This window comes from Xyrauchen texanus, chromosome 10 (assembly GCF_025860055.1).
Source record: "Xyrauchen texanus isolate HMW12.3.18 chromosome 10, RBS_HiC_50CHRs, whole genome shotgun sequence".
In the NCBI taxonomy this organism is placed as follows: Eukaryota; Metazoa; Chordata; class Actinopteri; order Cypriniformes; family Catostomidae; genus Xyrauchen; species Xyrauchen texanus.
Genome location: NC_068285.1, coordinates 12063605 through 12082550, shown reverse-complemented (window position 1 = coordinate 12082550; position 18946 = coordinate 12063605). Strand labels below are relative to the sequence as shown.

The 18946-nt window shown below is 38.5% G+C and overlaps 2 protein-coding genes across 3 annotated transcripts in view; one reads left to right on the top strand and one right to left on the bottom strand.

Annotated features, from left to right (window-relative positions):
* The window catches only part of LOC127650910 (protein FAM135B-like), a 63399-nt gene that overhangs the window by 25283 nt on the left and 19170 nt on the right, over window positions 1-18946 (bottom strand). For both annotated transcript variants that reach the window (XM_052136562.1, XM_052136563.1), the window contains exons 4-7: window positions 11315-11454; window positions 8789-8859; window positions 6202-6375; window positions 5475-5601 (exon numbers count right to left, since the gene is read on the bottom strand). In XM_052136562.1, coding sequence (XP_051992522.1) covers window positions 5475-5601; window positions 6202-6375; window positions 8789-8859; window positions 11315-11454 — 512 coding nt within the window. The remainder of the gene's footprint in view (window positions 1-5474; window positions 5602-6201; window positions 6376-8788; window positions 8860-11314; window positions 11455-18946) is intronic.
* The window catches only part of LOC127650913 (collagen alpha-1(IX) chain-like), an 84034-nt gene continuing 77380 nt past the window's right edge, over window positions 12293-18946 (top strand). The window contains exon 1 of the mRNA XM_052136566.1: window positions 12293-12340. The gene's annotated coding sequence lies outside the window, so the exon portion shown is untranslated. The remainder of the gene's footprint in view (window positions 12341-18946) is intronic.

The window sequence follows — 18946 nt, the reverse complement described above, 5'->3', positions numbered from 1 at the left end:
CCAACAATCCATTCATCCGTCCATCCATCCATCATCCATCCATCAATCCATCCATGATCCATCCATCCATCCATCATCCATTCATTCATCCATCATCCATCCATCCAACCAACATTCATCATCCATCCATCCAACCATCATCCATCCATCAATTCATCCATCCATCCAACCATCATCCATCAAGTCATCAATCCATCCAACCAACATCCATTCATTCATCATCCATACATCATCCATCAACATCACCCATCCATCCATCATCCATCCAACCATCATCCATCCATTCATCCATCCATAAATCCATCCAACCGTCATCCATCCAACCATCATCCATCCATCCATCCAACCATCATCTATCCATCATCCATCCATTCATCCATCCATCCAACCGTCATCTATCCAACCATCATCCATCCAACCATCATCCATCCATTCATCCATCCATCCATCCATCCAACATCATCCATCAATCCATTCATCCATCCATCATCCATCCATCCATCCAACCGTCATCCATCAACCATCATCCATCCATCATCCATCCAACCGTCATCCATCCATTCATGCATCCATCATCCAACCATCATCCATAAATCCATTCACCCATCCATCCATCATCCATCCATCCATCATTCATCCATCCATCATCCATAAATCCATTCACCCATCCATCCATCATCCATCCATCCATCATCCATCCAACCATCATCCATCCATTCATCCAACCATCATCCATCCAACCATCATCCATCCATCATCATCCATCCAACCATCATCCATCCATCACCCATCCATCATCCATCCATTCATCATCCATCCATCCAACATCATCCATCCATTCATCCATCCATCATCCATCCATCCAACATCATCCATCCATCCATCCATCCATCCAACCATCATCCATCCATCATCTCTGCATGTCTGTATATCTATAAAATCACTTGTAATTCTATTGTCATATATCAGTGTGATGTAAAGTGATCTCGTGGTTAAAATCACGAGCAGCAGATGCAAGTTTAGCTAAGCCTTAAGCTCAATAGATTAGATGGAGATCAAACACAGAAGCTCTGAGATTTTAGCACATTCATCTATTCCCATGTGACGACTTATTTTATTTCCTTATACCTGAACTTGTGCTTAATACTGGCTATGTTGAGTTTTAGCTGTTTTCACATTGGTTTGGAGGTAAGAGTGTTGTCAAAACCTTAAAAATGTTTGTGTTTCTGTTGTGATAACACGTATATATACCAGCACCCTTGCAAAACCACCATCCCCCGTTACCTTTAGATCAGTTGTGTCATCATATATTTCTTACTAATCATGCAAGTACAATGTTTTAACTTGCTATGTTTGATAAATAACAAAACTTTAAATAACAACGATTAGCCGATCAGAATTCGATTTCAACATATTTGGGTTTGCCATATATCAGTAGAGGCAGTACCCCAACAAGTTCTTCACATTTGAACAGTTTGGAAATATTCTGCCAATGTTACACTTTAGTAAGGCAATCTGGCAACCATGGGCATGCAAGCTCTCTTTCCACTGTAAAAATGTTATGTTGGAGATTAGCAATGGGTAAATTTGTCCTTACCAGTGTTTTGAACAGTTTTGCGCACCTTCAAAAATGGCCAAGAGAACATTTCATGGAAATCTTTTAAGGTAAGACATTGCTGTCTTATGCACAGTTACAACATATAGATGTTATTCACTTTTCAAGGTTTTCACCTATAAAATGCTTTTGTGTGTAGAACTTGAGATACTTTTTACTTTTTACACCACTGTTTAACCATATGTCATGGGAACAGCCCAAATTTCTGTTATTAGTTTGGCATTTTGGAGTGGAAAGGTTGCGTGTGTGTGACCATGAGCAAGCAATTGAAAGAAAACCTTTTTCATGGTCCTGACAAGGATTCTTAAAAAAATTATAATCACAAAATACAATAACAGAGGGTAACAGGTCCACATGAATCTTTGACCTTGATGCAAAATGTAAACATTATGACACGTTATCTACTGCACACAGTATATACATTTTTAATCATCATAGAGTGATTTTTTTTTTTTACTGATCTCATGTGGATCCTATTCGTAGAATGAGGCAGAAATGTTTCTTGACGAATCCAGTTGATAATCCAAACAATTCCCAACAAATCAGCTCAATTCAAACCATCAGAAAAAGCAGAGATACATGTCCAGTGGGGTAAATTATCAACACTGTATGCATCTACAATAAATGGCTGTTGTTAAGGACTGTATTCAATTTAGAGGCACTTAAAACAGGTTTTCATGTTTTTTAGGCAAATACAATTACAAATGTAATCAAGTTTTGTATTTGTGGATGCATACATGGTGACATACTGATAAAGCAATCACAAAATATGTATTTGTGTTTACATTTGGTCATTGGGAAAGCACAATATCTGCCAAAATTCATATGGACACACTAGTGGCTAGTAATTGACTGATATGGTTTTTTTAATAGTCGATGCCAAGTGAGAGTGGTCAGAGTGGTCCATAGGCCAGTAGATTTCTGATACAGTATGATATCTTTGCTAATTGCTGAGTATTGTCTCAGACAATACTTTCACATGCTAGCAGGCAATTCGCAAAAAGGTAAAAAGGCAGTCACGGCACGCAAAACGTATCAGCCAAATAGGAAAATCTATTGGACGATGCCAATATTTAAAAAATAAAAATATCGGCCTCTACAATATATCAGTTGACCACTGGTATGTCTCCATTTGCGACTTTGTTTCCTCAGTGTTATGTTCCAATCCTGCCTGAGTAAAGGCAAACACAAAAACCCAATTTGCGATTGTATTTGATTTATGTCACAATGTATGCGTCCACAAACGGAAAACACCATTTCAAAAACAATTTCCAAATATTTTACAAAATATCCTTGGAAAAACTTCCATAATTGGTATAATGGATTGCTGCATTGTGCTTATAATGTAGATACACAGTTTTTTATGTATTTTTTAAATACAGTAGTATATGAAAGAGCATGTAGGGTGCAACGATTAATGGTAGCAAACAGCAGTTTTCTGCTTTGTTGTCACATGACCGAATCTTAGCATGTGATATCCAGTTGTCATCCAGCAATTTAGTAGAAAACATTTTATTTTAGGCAGTCCAATCAAATATTGAGTTACTACGCACAGTATGCATTCTGCAGAAATACTACTAGTATTGTAAAATGCTATTGGATCTTTGCTTATCATTGTTGTTGCTTCACTATAGCAGATATGGTAAAAATACAATAGATATTAATGTAGCCGGTGGTTGTAAAGAAACAACACAGGATACATTCATAAGTGTTCTAGATTATGGAGATATTATCTAAATGCATGCTGCTTCCTCTATACTTCGCCGTCTAGACTCTGTTTATCATTGTTCTCTTTGTTTTATAAGCAATTCATTGTCTAGGACACATCATCTCGTGGCCTTCATTAAGCTTAATGAGACAGCATCACTGGTATGTTTGTATCTTTAAAGCCATACAGGGAAAACTACCACCTTATTTGTGCAATCGTTTGTCACTCATCAATAGCTGTTATGATTCTAGATGGCTACGTCTCTACAGGGTACACAGGATTTGCTCTAATCTGGGTAAAATAGCTTTTTCTTATTTTGCACCTTGGTCATGGAATTCCCTCCAGAACACATTACATATAAATCACTTTGTTACCTTGGGTGAATTCAAATCTTTGATTAAAAAAAACAGTGTATAACTGAAGAGTGCAATTGCTATGCATAAGATTGATTCTCTAGTCCATTGTTTTCATTATTGTGTCCTATTTTTGTCTTATTTCTGTTTTTGTTATGTTGATCTTTTAACTTTTTTACCATGTTCGGTGTGCTTTCTTGGCCAGGTCTCCCTCGAAAAAGAGATTGAATCTCAAGGGATTTTTTAGTTAAATAAAGGTTAATAAAATTATATATATATATATATATATATATATATATATATATATATATATATATATATATTATTTTTATTTTTATTATTTATTGTTTTTTTATGATGGCTGTTTTATAAAAATAAATAAAAATAGTGGTTGATGGGTATATATATATATATATATATATATAGAACAAAGAAAATACAAAAATGAAATATGGTACGGGAAAGTCTAATGTCAAAAGAAAATACAAACAGGGCATAGGCCTACTCATATGCTTCAGCATACATCACTTTAATACATGCTTATATAATTCACAGAACCCTATGTACTTGTAACGGTTACCCTGTCTTGTCTCACTGTTGCCCTTTGTTTGTAATTTTGTCACTTTTGTTATTCCTTAGTTTTCACTTTTGTCACCCTTGTACCTCCATAGTCTTGTTTTCCCTCGTGTTCACTGTTCATTGTTTTCACCTGCCCTTGTTAATTTGCCTTTGGTTTCTGTTAATCACCTTGTCACCTAGTTTGTGTTCTGTTTGTTCATTGGCCCCTTTTTCCCATGTTTTTGTATTTATATCCTGGTTTTTGGTTTAGTCTTTGTCTGTCGTTGAATGCTGTTGTACGTAGTTTGTGCTCGCTCCCATGCCTGTGTTCCAGTTCCTGTGTTTTCGTGTTTTGTTTTCATTTGCCCATCGTGGTAGTTTTGTTTATTCCATGCCTGTGTTCCCGTGTTCCAGTTCCTGTGTTTTGTTTTCATTTGCCCATCGTGGTAGTTTTGTTTATTCATGCGTGTTTGTTTCCTTTAATCAATAAACCCGCATTTGGATCCTCATCCCTTGTCTGACTCCGACCTCATTCGTTACAGTACTTAAGTACTGAAACCACTCAAAGCATATTATGCATTTAACACATGCTTATATCACTCAAAGCATCTTGTGCATTTAACACATGCTTAAATCACTCAAAGCATTTTATGCCGTTTTAAACAAGCTTTAAGAACATTTCAATACAATATTACTCTCATTACACATACTCTCATCACACATGTTCACTTAATTGGAAAACACTCTGGGCTATAAATCATTAGTTAAGATATGATTAATTCTAAATTGACATACCAACATCTCACATGTGTGGCAAAACATGGTCAAACTCCACACATGCAATCCATATGCATCCTTCAAAAATGATCTATGAAAAACACTCAATTTGAACATATACTCTTCTGAACATGTTTTTAATGCAATGCATGAGCATTTTCTGTAAAATCTTTGATTTACCCAAATAATTCTCAACCAATGAACAAAACCGGGAACTCTCTAGCACAATGCATGCTCTCACATCTCTAAAACGAGAGAGTTCCAGAAAGCAGGTGTTAAACAACTCCGGTGTTGTAAAACTCTGGTTCTTAAAGGTGTCACGTCCAACTTATAACTAGAGTTAAATTACATGAAATTTCTCCACATGGCTACTTTAAAACAGACCGAATCTAAAAACACAGAACACCACCAATGCTTGTTTAAGTGTGAAAATAAATCTTGATAAGGTTGTATATAGATTTACCTCTGTTGGAACAGGTTTGCAATACCCCGTCCCAAACATCAGATTCTCTACTGACATCATGGAGGACGGAGCCTCACTCTCTGGAGATCCTCTACCCAGCCACGTCCCTTTACCACTCCGTGCAAAACTAGAGAGGAAGAAAAATGGCATGATGTTGGTCTCCATGGTTGTGATCAATACTTGAAACTCTTAGAAGTTAAATGAACTTTGGATTGCTCAGTCGGGATCTGCTTGCAGAAATATTCATTAACCAGTCTCTTGGAAAAGTATTTGTTTAGAGTATCAGTCTGGAAACAAAGCCAATTGTGTCACACATTCTCGCATAAAACCCAAAGACACCCAAATGTGTAGTTAGGCAGATACATTTGTAAACAACAGGACTTTCTTTAGAATATTTTGCACTAATAAGGGCTTTTGTTCTGTGAAATCCATTATACATGACAATGTACAACAGAAACAGTCTAGATTTAGGTGCTGGCTTACAGAACGCTTCAAGAAAAAAATGTCTAATGGGTTGTTTATGGTCAAACGTGTTCTTGCTTTAAAAAAAAAGCTTCTCTTTCCAGTCCAGCCCTGTAAGTACAGTAAACGGTACAGTGAACAATTTTGAGCCTTAAGTTATGGATATTATTTAGAGATTACGCTCAGAACATTAATGCTTGTTTAGTGGGTGCAGTTTTTGTTAATGAAAGCATAGAGCCAGTGGGGTGGAGTTTTGTGTGATCACCTGATCAGTGGTTGATGCAATGCCACCAGGGAGGCATGGATGGAGACGGAAACGACGGACAGGTGGAAATAGTCAAACATGACGGGTAGGTGATGGTGTAGGCCATGGTGCGGATGGAAATGTAGACCCAACGTCCTGCTGCTGATCAGAGGCACTGAGGTGATATCTGACAACCTACCAAAAAAATACAAAATGAACCAAAACATATATATATTCTCAGAAAAGCATTTATGTTGCACACACTAAGCATCCGTTTATACACTGCGCTGCAAAAGATAACACTTTCTCATCAAAATAACTTTATTCAGATTCAGATTATTCAAAAATTACATTGTCTGACACTTTAGAAACAGACATTTTATTTCCCAATTTTCTGTATTTAATGCATACTCAATTCTCAGTGTATTTAGTGTCAACTTTTGAAATAACATCTTGGACATGTACTGTAAAAAAGTTTTTTTTAGGTTTGGGTGGTTTACGAGTCATTACAATGCCTTTTTTACAATTACTGATGCTTTTTTTAAATGTAACAATGCAGAAAGTTTTCTCTGAGGGTTAGATTTAGGGGATATAATCTATAGTTTGTACAGTATAAAAATCATTATGTCTTTGGAGAGTCCTCATAAGGATAACTGCACCAACGTGTGTGTGTGTGTGTGTGTGTGTCTGTGCCTGGCTGAGGCATAAAGACAAATAAAAGAGAAGATAAAGAGAAAGAAAGATACTGGCTATGTTAAGAATAGACTGAATTCTATTTAAAGAATTTAAAACAGTATGCAACCTCATTGTGACATGCTTCTCATTTGTCACTTAACTTTATTGCAGTGCATGTTTAAATGAATATTCCAGGCTCAATACATATTAAGCTCTATCGACAGAATTTGTGGCATAACGTTTGACTCGTTACTCAATTATTCAAATAAAATGGAAAAACTGTGGTTACAGTAAGGCACTCACAATGGAAGTGAATGGGGCCAATATAGATGAAGATGTGACATAAACACTAGACTGTGTGTGTACATATGATTTTAATTTGATAAAGCCAGGGATTTACCTGCTTTACGGTGTTTTTGCGAGATTACAGGGTTTACCTGTGTAACTGGTCCTGTTCGCCCCGCTCCGAACGGGACTCAAACCGACGTCTCCGGCATGGGAGGCGGGTGCGCTAACAAGGAGGCTAAAGGCTACAGCCCCTAGCGTCAGTCTCTAGTACAACTCTTGAAGTCAGGAGAGTGAGGTTTTACACACTGCACAGCTATCTGCCAGCTGGCTCCCGTTATACTCACCCCCCAAACCTCACTTCCATTCGGGTCATGGCATCATTGTGATCGGTCCTGGTCACCCCGCTCCGAACGGGACTCGAACCGGCGTCTCCGGTGTGGGAGGAGGGTGCGCAAACAAAGAGTCTAAAGCCCCTAGGGTCAGTCGCTAGTGCACCTCTTGAGGTCAAGAGAGTGAGATTTACACACTGCACAGCTATCTATCAGCTTGCTCCCGTTACACTTGCATTACATTGTCATGACAACGAAGTTGTGATATTTGTTATATCTTTACACAATGAAGGTACGCAATTTTATCACACTAAAATCTTCTAAACACATAATGTTTATGCCTTCAGTCTATACAGTACTTTTGAAACAATGTGTACTTTAACATTTATGGAATGGCCCCATTTACTTCCATTGTAAATGCCTCACTGTAGCTGAGATATTTCCTTCTTTTTATAATAAATGAGGAATGAGTAAAAAAAATCTTTAAAGGAATAGTTCACCCAAAAATCATCATTCACTTACCCTCATGTCATCCCAGATGTGTATGACTTACACAAAGATTTTTAGAGGATTATTTCAGCAAATTCTTCTCCCCAGAAGGTAACGATATGCACAAAGAATGCGAATCACCGAAAACCAAAGAAGAATGTGAAAGTGGAGATTTATAGTAAACAAGTACTTAAATATTGATCTGTTTCTCCCCCACACTTATCACATCACTTCTGAAGACATGGATTTACCCACTATGGATTGTGCTGCCTTTATGTACTTTTTGTAACTTATATTCGTCTAAAAGATATTTGTTTGTGTTCAGCAGAAGAAAGTAAGTCAAACGCATCTGGGATGGAGTAAATGATGAGAGAATTTTCATTTTTGGGTGAACTAGCCCTTTAACCTGCATTGAACCTGGAGCATTCCTTTAATTCTGCGAGTGTCAATCAGTTATCTGGGAAATTAATCTGGCCCTTTTGCATTTCTAATCAGATTTTGTGTTTAAATGTTTTCACTTTTGGGAGTCCAAATGTTATGAGTTAAGAAGATGTTAAAATTTAATGTCATGGTAGTTTTGCTTCTGCATACTGCACATATACTATTGTGGTATGCAGTATTCTCTGCGGTGCACTCCTTGTATACTGCATATTTTAGCATATTTAAATGTAATATGATCACATGTACAGAAAGTTCACATACTCTGCACATTATTCATAATGCATACTATAGAAATAGTACAAGCAGTATGGAAATAAACTATTCCAATCAATGCCAATGACAATACAGAGGGAGAAAAAGATGGAAAAATGAAGAAAGACACTAACTGCTGTTCGTTGTCAGTGAAGTGCAGATCTAGTTTCAGCTGAACGTCCACCTCACTCATGGCTTCCTCCACCTGAGAGAGACATCACAACACCTGTCAATCAAAACTAATGGCAATCCTCCACTTTCCAAAACTACTAACCAAACCAAGATCTCCGAATCGAATGCAGTTCTGTTCCTTTGATATGCTTCTGATCCCTAAAAATTTATGCAATTAATCGCCCCCGGACCGTAATAATGAAGATTCCTAAGAAATGCAAGCTTGTAGTACCACCTGTTTACTCCAGAGGGCAGTAAGTGAAACTTCAGCTGTATGAGCAGTTTATACAGTGAAGAAATCAACCCATCAGCAGACACACAATACAAACATGCGTTATGCTCTTAAATGTTTAAAGATAACTATGTATCATTATTTCTTCATTATATATTGAATTATTGTTATATGAGGGGCTTCCACAGCAAATATTTGTAAATGCGATTAATTAATCGGGACACCATGTAATTAATTAGATAAAAAATTTGTATCAATTGACAGCCCTAATATATATATATATATATATATATATATATATATATATATATATATATATATATATACAGTATTATTATATATTATATTAAGTATTAGTAATGTTTGTCTGAGGATACATCACTATCTGTTTCATGCCAATGTCCTTACAGAGAGATCACATTAATTGCACGTGTTATTTTGCATATATTGTGGTGTGGTTTTGGACATTTCACATGTGCTCCCAATGTGTTTCATGTGTCGACAAGGTTTCTGACATGTGCAAATGTCAAGCCTTAAGTGCTATTTTCATGTGATCAGATCATGTGGATGTAAACAAAAGCACATGAGTTTAACATGCTCCCACATGTACATGCATATGAAATTCATGTGTTTTCCCCGTAATGTCCTTAAGTTTAAAACAAGATTTAATATGTATTATTTCCTCAGAAATCCTGTAGAAATGGGAAATCTTTAAAAACAAACAGGGCTGAGCTAAAATTATTGATACACAGATTGATTAAACTAACACTCTGGGGCAATGGAAAGCTATTTTTAGACTTCCTATCACGGAGAGAGAGAGAGAGAGAGAGAGAGAGAGAGAGATGGAGTGAAACAGGGAGGAGAGGAGATGGAGATAATTGTTTCAAGGTTAAGAAGAATTATGGCTGTAGAAATATGAAAGAACATTTAGTCCCACCCACAACTCTTTCTCAGTCTCTCATGTACACATTTAACATGGCTAGTGTATCAATAGCATGGTTTGCCAGATGATAACAGTTTATATGGCCATAATATTGGAATATAATACAGTATTTTTATAAAATATTTAAGAACAATGTAAGTGCCAATTGAAAAAGAATTGTTGGGAGAATTAAGCTGAGCAACTGTCCAATTCTCCATGTATCAACCTGGGACTAAAGGGATAGTTCACCCAAAACTGAAAATTCAGTAATCATTTCTTCACTCTCACATTGTTCCAAACACAAGGAGATGTTAAGCAAAATGTTCACGCTGCTCTTTTTTGTACATCTGGAATTAGCACTGCTTTATATGACTGCTTTCAAATGCTCATATGCTAATTTAACTCTGTTACAAATTTTACTTTGAAATGGACAATTCATCAAATTAAAAATTTGTTTAATCCTAATGTGATTATTAAACTGCAAATGGATGCAATTTAATTACTGTAAATAAATATACAGTCTGCAGGTACTGTGCACTGCAAAGTGAATGTGTGAAGCCGCTCATATGCTGAAAACACCACATTAGCATTGCATACTGTGCTTGTTGTTGTAGATGACAAACAGCACTCATTCACTGTGAAGTGATCAGTGTCTGCAGACTATTTATTTATATAATTGCAGTATTTTGCCCTTTATTAATCACACTGGTCGATATAACCAATTGCTTATCTGGAGATGTGAGGCTAGTGTCAAAAACACACACAAACCTAAAAGCCATCATGTCAAAATAAAAGCTTGATTCAAAATAAAAGCTTGATGTGTGAAATTAAAGGAATTTCGACATAAATACTTTACTACTTTACAGTAAAATATATTTATTAATAATAATAAAAATAATAATAATTATTATTATTACATTTAACCAATATCTCAGAAGCAAGAGTGATGGTGAACTGAATAACTGTTTTCATCACTATTTTCATGTTGTGCTGTGATGCTCTGTTGGGCAGCACTTGATTTAACAAACAAATATATATGTATATAATAAGACAAATATTGTGTGTTATGTATCTGACATACTGGAGCATTTAATTATAAAAGAAGTGCAATTGAATGCTGATTTATTTTATTTATTATTATTATTTAAATATTTGGTTTTGTGGATTATATTGATTATAGACAATTTTGATGATGAAATTGAATTGAACTTTAAAACATGGAATTCAGGAAAAAATAAATGGAAAACAGAATTTGGGAAAAATATATTTTTTAAGTACTTAGCCACACTATTACCCTCACATCTGTTACATTCCAAAAAACAGCATGAGACTCACCCTCTCTCCATCTAGAAGCAGGTGGACTCTGAAGATCATGTGGTCCTCGAGGGTCACCTCCTCGTTCCTGTAGAGGATCTGAAAGATCCTGCTGAACACCCCGCCATCGTGAACCACTGCACTGCTGAAACTGCTCTCTCCTTTCCAGAGAAAGAGAGAATAGATTAGTTTCATTAATGTTTACATCAAAGCACTTTTATTGACTTCTGAGACAGAGATGTTTTTATTCATATTCATATATATTGTTTTCAGAATTTATTTTCTCCCCCGACGTGATAAATTGAGAAGAGGCTTGCTTTTGCTTAACCTTTTCATGAGTAGTGTCTAAATTCCCCTGCTGTGCCCCCCCGGAGTGGGTTATTTTTGTACATGGCACTGCACAGTCAGTAGAGCTGGGCAGAGTGTAGAGGAGTATTTTTATTTTTTTAATAATATTTTAATATTTGATTTCTTGTCATAAAAAAAAAAAATACTGTATATAACACAGTAAACATGTGAAAAATGAATGTGTGCTGCACTGTATTTGTTTTATTTATTTTGTTTTATAGCTTTATAGAACAAATAATATCAGCAGTCCGGTGTTTGTGTGTGTGTGTGTGTGTGTGTGTGGCGGGTTTGGGTGGTTTACAAGGACTTTTTTTAGGTTACAAACTGGCAATTACAAGGGTAATGCTATAAATCTGGTTTATGAGGACATTTCTAGTGTCCCCATAATTCAAACCACATAAAAAATACATAATAAACAATGTTTTTTTTTTTGAAAATGTAAAAATGCAGAAAGTGTTTTGTGAGGGTTAGCTTTAGGGGTTGTGTTAGGGGATAAAATCTATTGTTCGTACACTATAATAATGGAGAGTCCTCATAAGGATAACCATACCGACACGTGTGTGTGTGTGTGTGCGTGTGTGTGTGTGTGTGTGTGTGTGTGTGTGTGTGTGTGTGTGTGTGTGTGTGTGTGTGTGACAAGCGCTAATGTAAACAGACTTCACGCATCAGAGAACCACGCTCAATCAGCATGTTTTAACTGTGAGTATACAAGCTGTGAAATTTTAACGTGGTACTTTGGTGACAATTAGACTGTTTTGTTGCATAGAAAAACCATATTATGTGCTTGAAAAGACTCTTTGAGTAGCTGTGTGTTTGACGAATGACAACCACTACTAATGTAAACAAATGGCCGCATGCATCGGAGGAAGATCGTGTTTGCTATATTGACTGTGCGTGTAAGAGTAGTTAACTTTTAATCCTGGTACTTTGGTGACGAGTTGGATTTATGTATGTAAAATAAACATATGCTGTGGTTTAAAGACTGTATGAGTAAATGTTTGATCAAATATAAATTACAAATGCTTGACCAGTGCTGCCTGTGTCGGCATGAAAGCCAATTTGAATCTGGCAGCTTGTAACATAACTGGCTGTTGCAGAAACAAATATATGTGACGCTGCTCTGCAGGGCCCAGTTATAAACCATCACATATGTGTGACGCTGCTCTGCGGGGCCCAGTTATAAACCATCACATATGTGTGACGCTGCTCTGCGAGGCCCAGTTATTAACCATCACATATGTGTGACGCTGCTCTGCGGGGCCCAGTTATTAACCATCACATATTTGTGACGCTGCTCTTCGGGGCCCAGTTATTAACCATCACATATGTGTGACTCTGCTCTTCGGGGCCCAGTTATTAACCATCACATATGTGTGACGCTGCTCTGCGGGGCCCAGTTTTTAACCATCACATATGTGTGACGCTGCTCTGCGGGGCCCAGTTATTAACCATCACATATTTGTGACCCTGCTCTTCGGGGCCCAGTTATTAACCATCACATATGTGTGACCCTGCTCTGCGGGGCCCAGTTATTAACCATCACATATTTGTGACGCTGCTCTGCGGGACCCAGTTATTAACCATCACATATTTGTGACGCTGCTCTTCGGGGCCCAGTTATTAACCATCACATATGTGTGACCCTGCTCTGCGGGGCCCAGTTATTAACCATCACATATCGGTGACGCTGCTCTGCGGGGCCCAGTTTTTAACCATCACATATGTGTGACACTGCTCTGCGGGAGCCATTAATTAACCATCACATATGTGTGACCCTGCTCTGCGGGACCCATTAATTAACCATCACATATGTGTGACCCTGCTCTGCGGGACCCATTAATTAACCATCACATATGTGTGACCCTGCTCTGCGGGACCCATTAATTAACCATCAAATATGTGTGACCCTGCTCTGCGGGACCCATTAATTAACCATCACATATGTGTGACCCTGCTCTGCGGGACCCATTAATTAACCATCACATATGTGTGACCCTGCTCTGCGGGACCCATTAATTAACCATCACATATGTGTGACGCTGCTCTGCGGGGCCCAGTTATTAACCATCACATATGTGTGACCCTGCTCTGTGGGACTCAGTTATTAACCATCACATATGTGTGACGCTGTTCTGCGGGACCCAGTTATTAACCATCACATATTTGTGACGCTGCTCTTCGGGGCCCAGTTATTAACCATCACATATGTGTGACCCTGCTCTGCGGGGCCCAGTTATTAACCATCACATATCGGTGACGCTGCTCTGCGGGGCCCAGTTATTAACCATCACATATGTGTGACGCTGCTCTGCGGGACCCATTAATTAACCATCACATATGTGTGACCCTGCTCTGCGGGACCCATTAATTAACCATCACATATGTGTGACCCTGCTCTGCGGGGCCCAGTTATTAACCATCACATATGTGTGACGCTGCTCTGTGGGGCCCAGTTATTAACCATCACATATTTGTGACGCTGCTCTTCGGGCCCAGTTATTAACCATCACATATGTGTGACCCTGCTCTGCAGGGCCCAGTTATTAACCATCACATATCGCGTGACGCTGCTCTGCAGGGCCCAGTTATTAACCATCACATATGTGTGACCCTGCTCTGCGGGACCCATTAATTAACCATCACATATGTGTGACCCTGCTCTGCGGGACCCATTAATTAACCATCACATATGTGTGACGCTTATGTGATGGTTAACATAAGCCCAGTTATTAACCATCACATATGTGTGACCCTGCTCTGCGGGGCCCAGTTATTAACCATCACATATGTGTGACCCTGCTCTGCGGGGCCCAGTTATTAACCATCACATATCGGTGACGCTGCTCTGCGGGGCCCAGTTATTAACCATCACATATGTGTGACACTGCTCTGCGGGAGCCATTAATTAACCATCACATATGTGTGACCCTGCTCTGCGGGACCCATTAATTAACCATCACATATGTGTGACCCTGCTCTGCGGGACCCATTAATTAACCATCACATATGTGTGACGCTGCTCTGCGGGGCCCAGTTATTAACCATCACATATGTGTGACCCTGCTCTGTGGGACTCAGTTATTAACCATCACATATGTGTGACGCTGTTCTGCGGGACCCAGTTATTAACCATCACATATTTGTGACGCTGCTCTTCGGGGCCCAGTTATTAACCATCACATATGTGTGACCCTGCTCTGCGGGGCCCAGTTATTAACCATCACATATCGGTGACGCTGCTCTGCGGGGCCCAGTTATTAACCATCACATATGTGTGACGCTGCTCTGCGGGACCCATTAATTAACCATCACATATGTGTGACCCTGCTCTGCGGGACCCATTAATTAACCATCACATATGTGTGACCCTGCTCTGCGGGGCCCAGTTATTAACCATCACATATGTGTGATGCTGCTCTGTGGGGCCCAGTTATTAACCATCACATATTTGTGACGCTGCTCTTCGGGGCCCAGTTATTAACCATCACATATGTGTGACCCTGCTCTGCGGGGCCCAGTTATTTACCATCACATATCGGTGACGCTGCTCTGCGGGGCCCAGTTATTAACCATCACATATGTGTGACCCTGCTCTGCGGGACCCATTAATTAACCATCACATATGTGTGACCCTGCTCTGCGGGACCCATTAATTTACCATCACATATGTGTGACGCTACTCTGCGGGGCCCAGTTATTAACCATCACATATGTGTGACGCTGCTCTGCGGGGCCCAGTTATTAACCATCACATATGTGTGACGCTGCTCTGCGGGACCCATTAATTAACCATCACATATGTGTGACCCTGCTCTGCGGGGCCCAGTTATTAACCATCACATATGTGTGACGCTGCTCTGTGGGGCCCAGTTATTAACCATCACATATTTGTGACGCTTCTCTTCGGGGCCCAGTTATTAACCATCACATATGTGTGACCCTGCTCTGCGGGGCCCAGTTATTAACCATCACATATCGGTGACGCTGCTCTGCGGGGCCCAGTTATTAACCATCACATATGCGTGACCCTGCTCTGCGGGACCCATTAATTAACCATCACATATGTGTGACCCTGCTCTGCGGGACCCATTAATTAACCATCACATATGTGTGACGCTGCTCTGCGGGGCCCAGTTATTAACCATCACATATGTGTGACCCTGCTCTGCGGGACTCAGTTATTAACAGTCACATATGTGTGACGCTGCTCTGTTGGGCCCAGTTATTAACCATCACATATGTGAGACGGTACTTATGAATGGCTTAAAATGAAAAGTCTGTCATCGTTTACTCACCCTCATGCCAAATCCATAGAAATTTCATGGAACAAGAAACAATACATTTAACAAAATGTTCACAATGCTCATTTCCATACAGTGAAAGCATACCATAAAAAAGTGGCTGGCGGACTCCAAAAAGGACAAAAGCAACATTAAATATCCATAAAAGGAGTCAATATGTCTTGTCCCCAATATTTTCATTATTCTTAAAATTACGATAGTTTTGAGAAATCTAAAATCTCTCTCAATTCTCATTTGTGCATCCACATATTAAAAAACATTGTGAACAGTTTAACCTGATCTCATAGTATCACATTTCTATACCATTAAATTTTTGCTAAATAATTTTTTCATGACTCATTGTACATATTCCAGCAGGTTCCTGGTGAAATGAACACTAGAGGCACTACAACAGCAATTACTCTTATTCACTTTCACAGAAATATTAAGTAAAGCAGCAGATTATCAGTTAATAAACACTTACTTTTCGCCCTGTTCCTCACACAGTGCTATCTTATGACATCTAAACACTTTTACTATAGTGCATGGCTTTTTATGCAATACATTTTGTGTTCGTATTAAATTCATTTATGATTTTGTACTAGCGCAATCAAATTACGCAGTAGTTCAACCGAGGGAGTGTTGCATTTGCTATGCAATGGACACGTGAGCCAAAAGTGTCATAAAAACACCATAAAACGACGTAAATCAGTGAATAACGGACAGCTCTGTTCTCCAAATCCATCATTACTTAACCGTTTTGCCATATTTCACTAAACACTAAAACCCTAAAACAGCAATCACTAATGATATAACATCAAACATCAGCTACTTCCTGTACACCTCCACATGGAGAGAGAACAAGACTGAGATCTTGACTGCGTGATGAATGACAGAATCTCAGTGGGTTTTCCAGTCAGTGGAGGAGATGAGAGCAAGTGTGTCAAAGAGGTGTTGAGTGGAACAGCGAGGGTCTCATGTAAAGATAGACCCCCGCTAAGGCTGTCTCTCACTGTTTGCCTCTTTCTATCTGTCTCTTTCTCTCTCTGTGTGTCACCAAACTGTTATGCAGTCTGTTAATGGCCCACAGACAGAGAGAGTCTTACAGCAGAGTCAAATCTTTCTAAAGGAGTAATGGGGAGTGAGTGAGTGAGTGTGTGTGTGTGTGTTAGAAGCGTGTTATAATTTTACCACAATGTTACAACATCCACCCCTCCCCCACACACACACACACACACACACACACACACACACACACACACACACTTGGAGCAGGTCAGAGTATTTCTGAGAAATAGAGAACAGAAGAAGCTATTTCTGCAGCTGTCTGAATACAATATGGAGATTCATGGCACTGCATTCTAATGCAGCATATTGTATAATCAGAATCATACTGGAGTTGTATGTGGCTGTATAGTTTTAGATTGGAGTGAAATTTGTATTCTAGGCTTTAAAACCTCAACTGATTATTTTCTAAATGTTTCTCAACAGTACAAATGCTTTATAAAGCTCTCCTTTCTCTAGATGGAACTCGAAACACTTTTCATTTAGTCAGTCTACCACCCAGATGACATGTTAAAACTGGAAACTGAAATAGTTTTAGAGCCAGAATGGCTGACCCTAAATGGCAGCTTATGCCAGTGAGATACCTGCGTTCAGTTAAACAAGCCATGCCAAGACTCAATGTCTCATTTGTGCTGCAGTCATTCCTGCATAATAACCTATTAATGACAGACCATTATTATAAAGTTTTACCCAAATTTGATCTATTTCTATGAGTAGAAATGAAGCAAATTTAACAACATTCCTCTTAATTCTTACAGTTTTGCTTCATTGCTTTCATTCGGTTTGTGCTTGGAGATCAATATTTCTCCTCACCTAATTTGAGACCAAGATTATTACATTGAATGCACGTTTCCATCTGGACAATGCAGTTTTTAGAGTGTTTGCTCATCTTTTCTTGCAATGCTAACCCCAATAATCGCAGGGTTGATGGTTCGATTCCCGGCCCACATGACTCCACATGCCGAAGTGTCCTTGGGCAAGACACTGAACCCCAAGTTGCTCCCAATGTCAAAGGCTAGCGCCTTGCATGGCGTCTCTGCCATCATTGGTGTATGAATGTGTGTGTGTGAATGGGTGAATGAGACACAGTGTAAAACGCTTTGAATACCGCTATGGTTAAAAAGGCGCTATATAAGTGCAGAACATTTACCATTCACCATTTAGACGGTACTTAAGTGTACTTTATGTCTAACTATATACCTTAATAAGCTTAACCTGCTTAAAGATGCACTCAGTATTGTTTTTATGCATGGCGACTTGGGCTTGCATTGACACCTAGGGACTTGGATGCAGCATTATTCAAAACCAATAATTTTCAGTTACAGAGGTTTTTGGTAGAAATTCACTATTCAACTTGTCATGATAAATTGAAATTAAGAGTGAAAATGTCCAATAACAGGGAAGTTTCGAAGATTAAGTGAGGAGAATTCGACTGGTCATGTGATTCTAACACAGCAGCGAGGGGACCCTCTCAATGTAGAATTAATTCTCTTTTATATGTTTACTAATATGACTGGAGTCTTCAGCTCATGATTTCATACATATGTTTCAAAATTACAATTCATTGCTTTTGGAGTACAACTAATTTACTGAGTGCACATTTAAGTAGTTTAAATTAACTCACTAGTACACAGCATGTAATAGTTTTATAATTACTTTATAATGACACAATATTAGACAGTATTAATCACTGTAAAGTAAAGTGAATCATGACTCTACTTAAATGTACTTCATATATAACTACATACCTTAACAAGCTGTGCTTATGTTTAAATTAACTCACTAGTATGCATCGCAATAGATGCTAATACAAGATTTAAATGTAGCCTACTTACACATCCACCTGCCTGGCATGACATGGACATTAATGAGCAAGACATGGACAAATATATTTAAGAATATAAAACATTTATTATAACATCAAATTGACAGCAAATGTTTCTAATTGAAAGCTATGGGT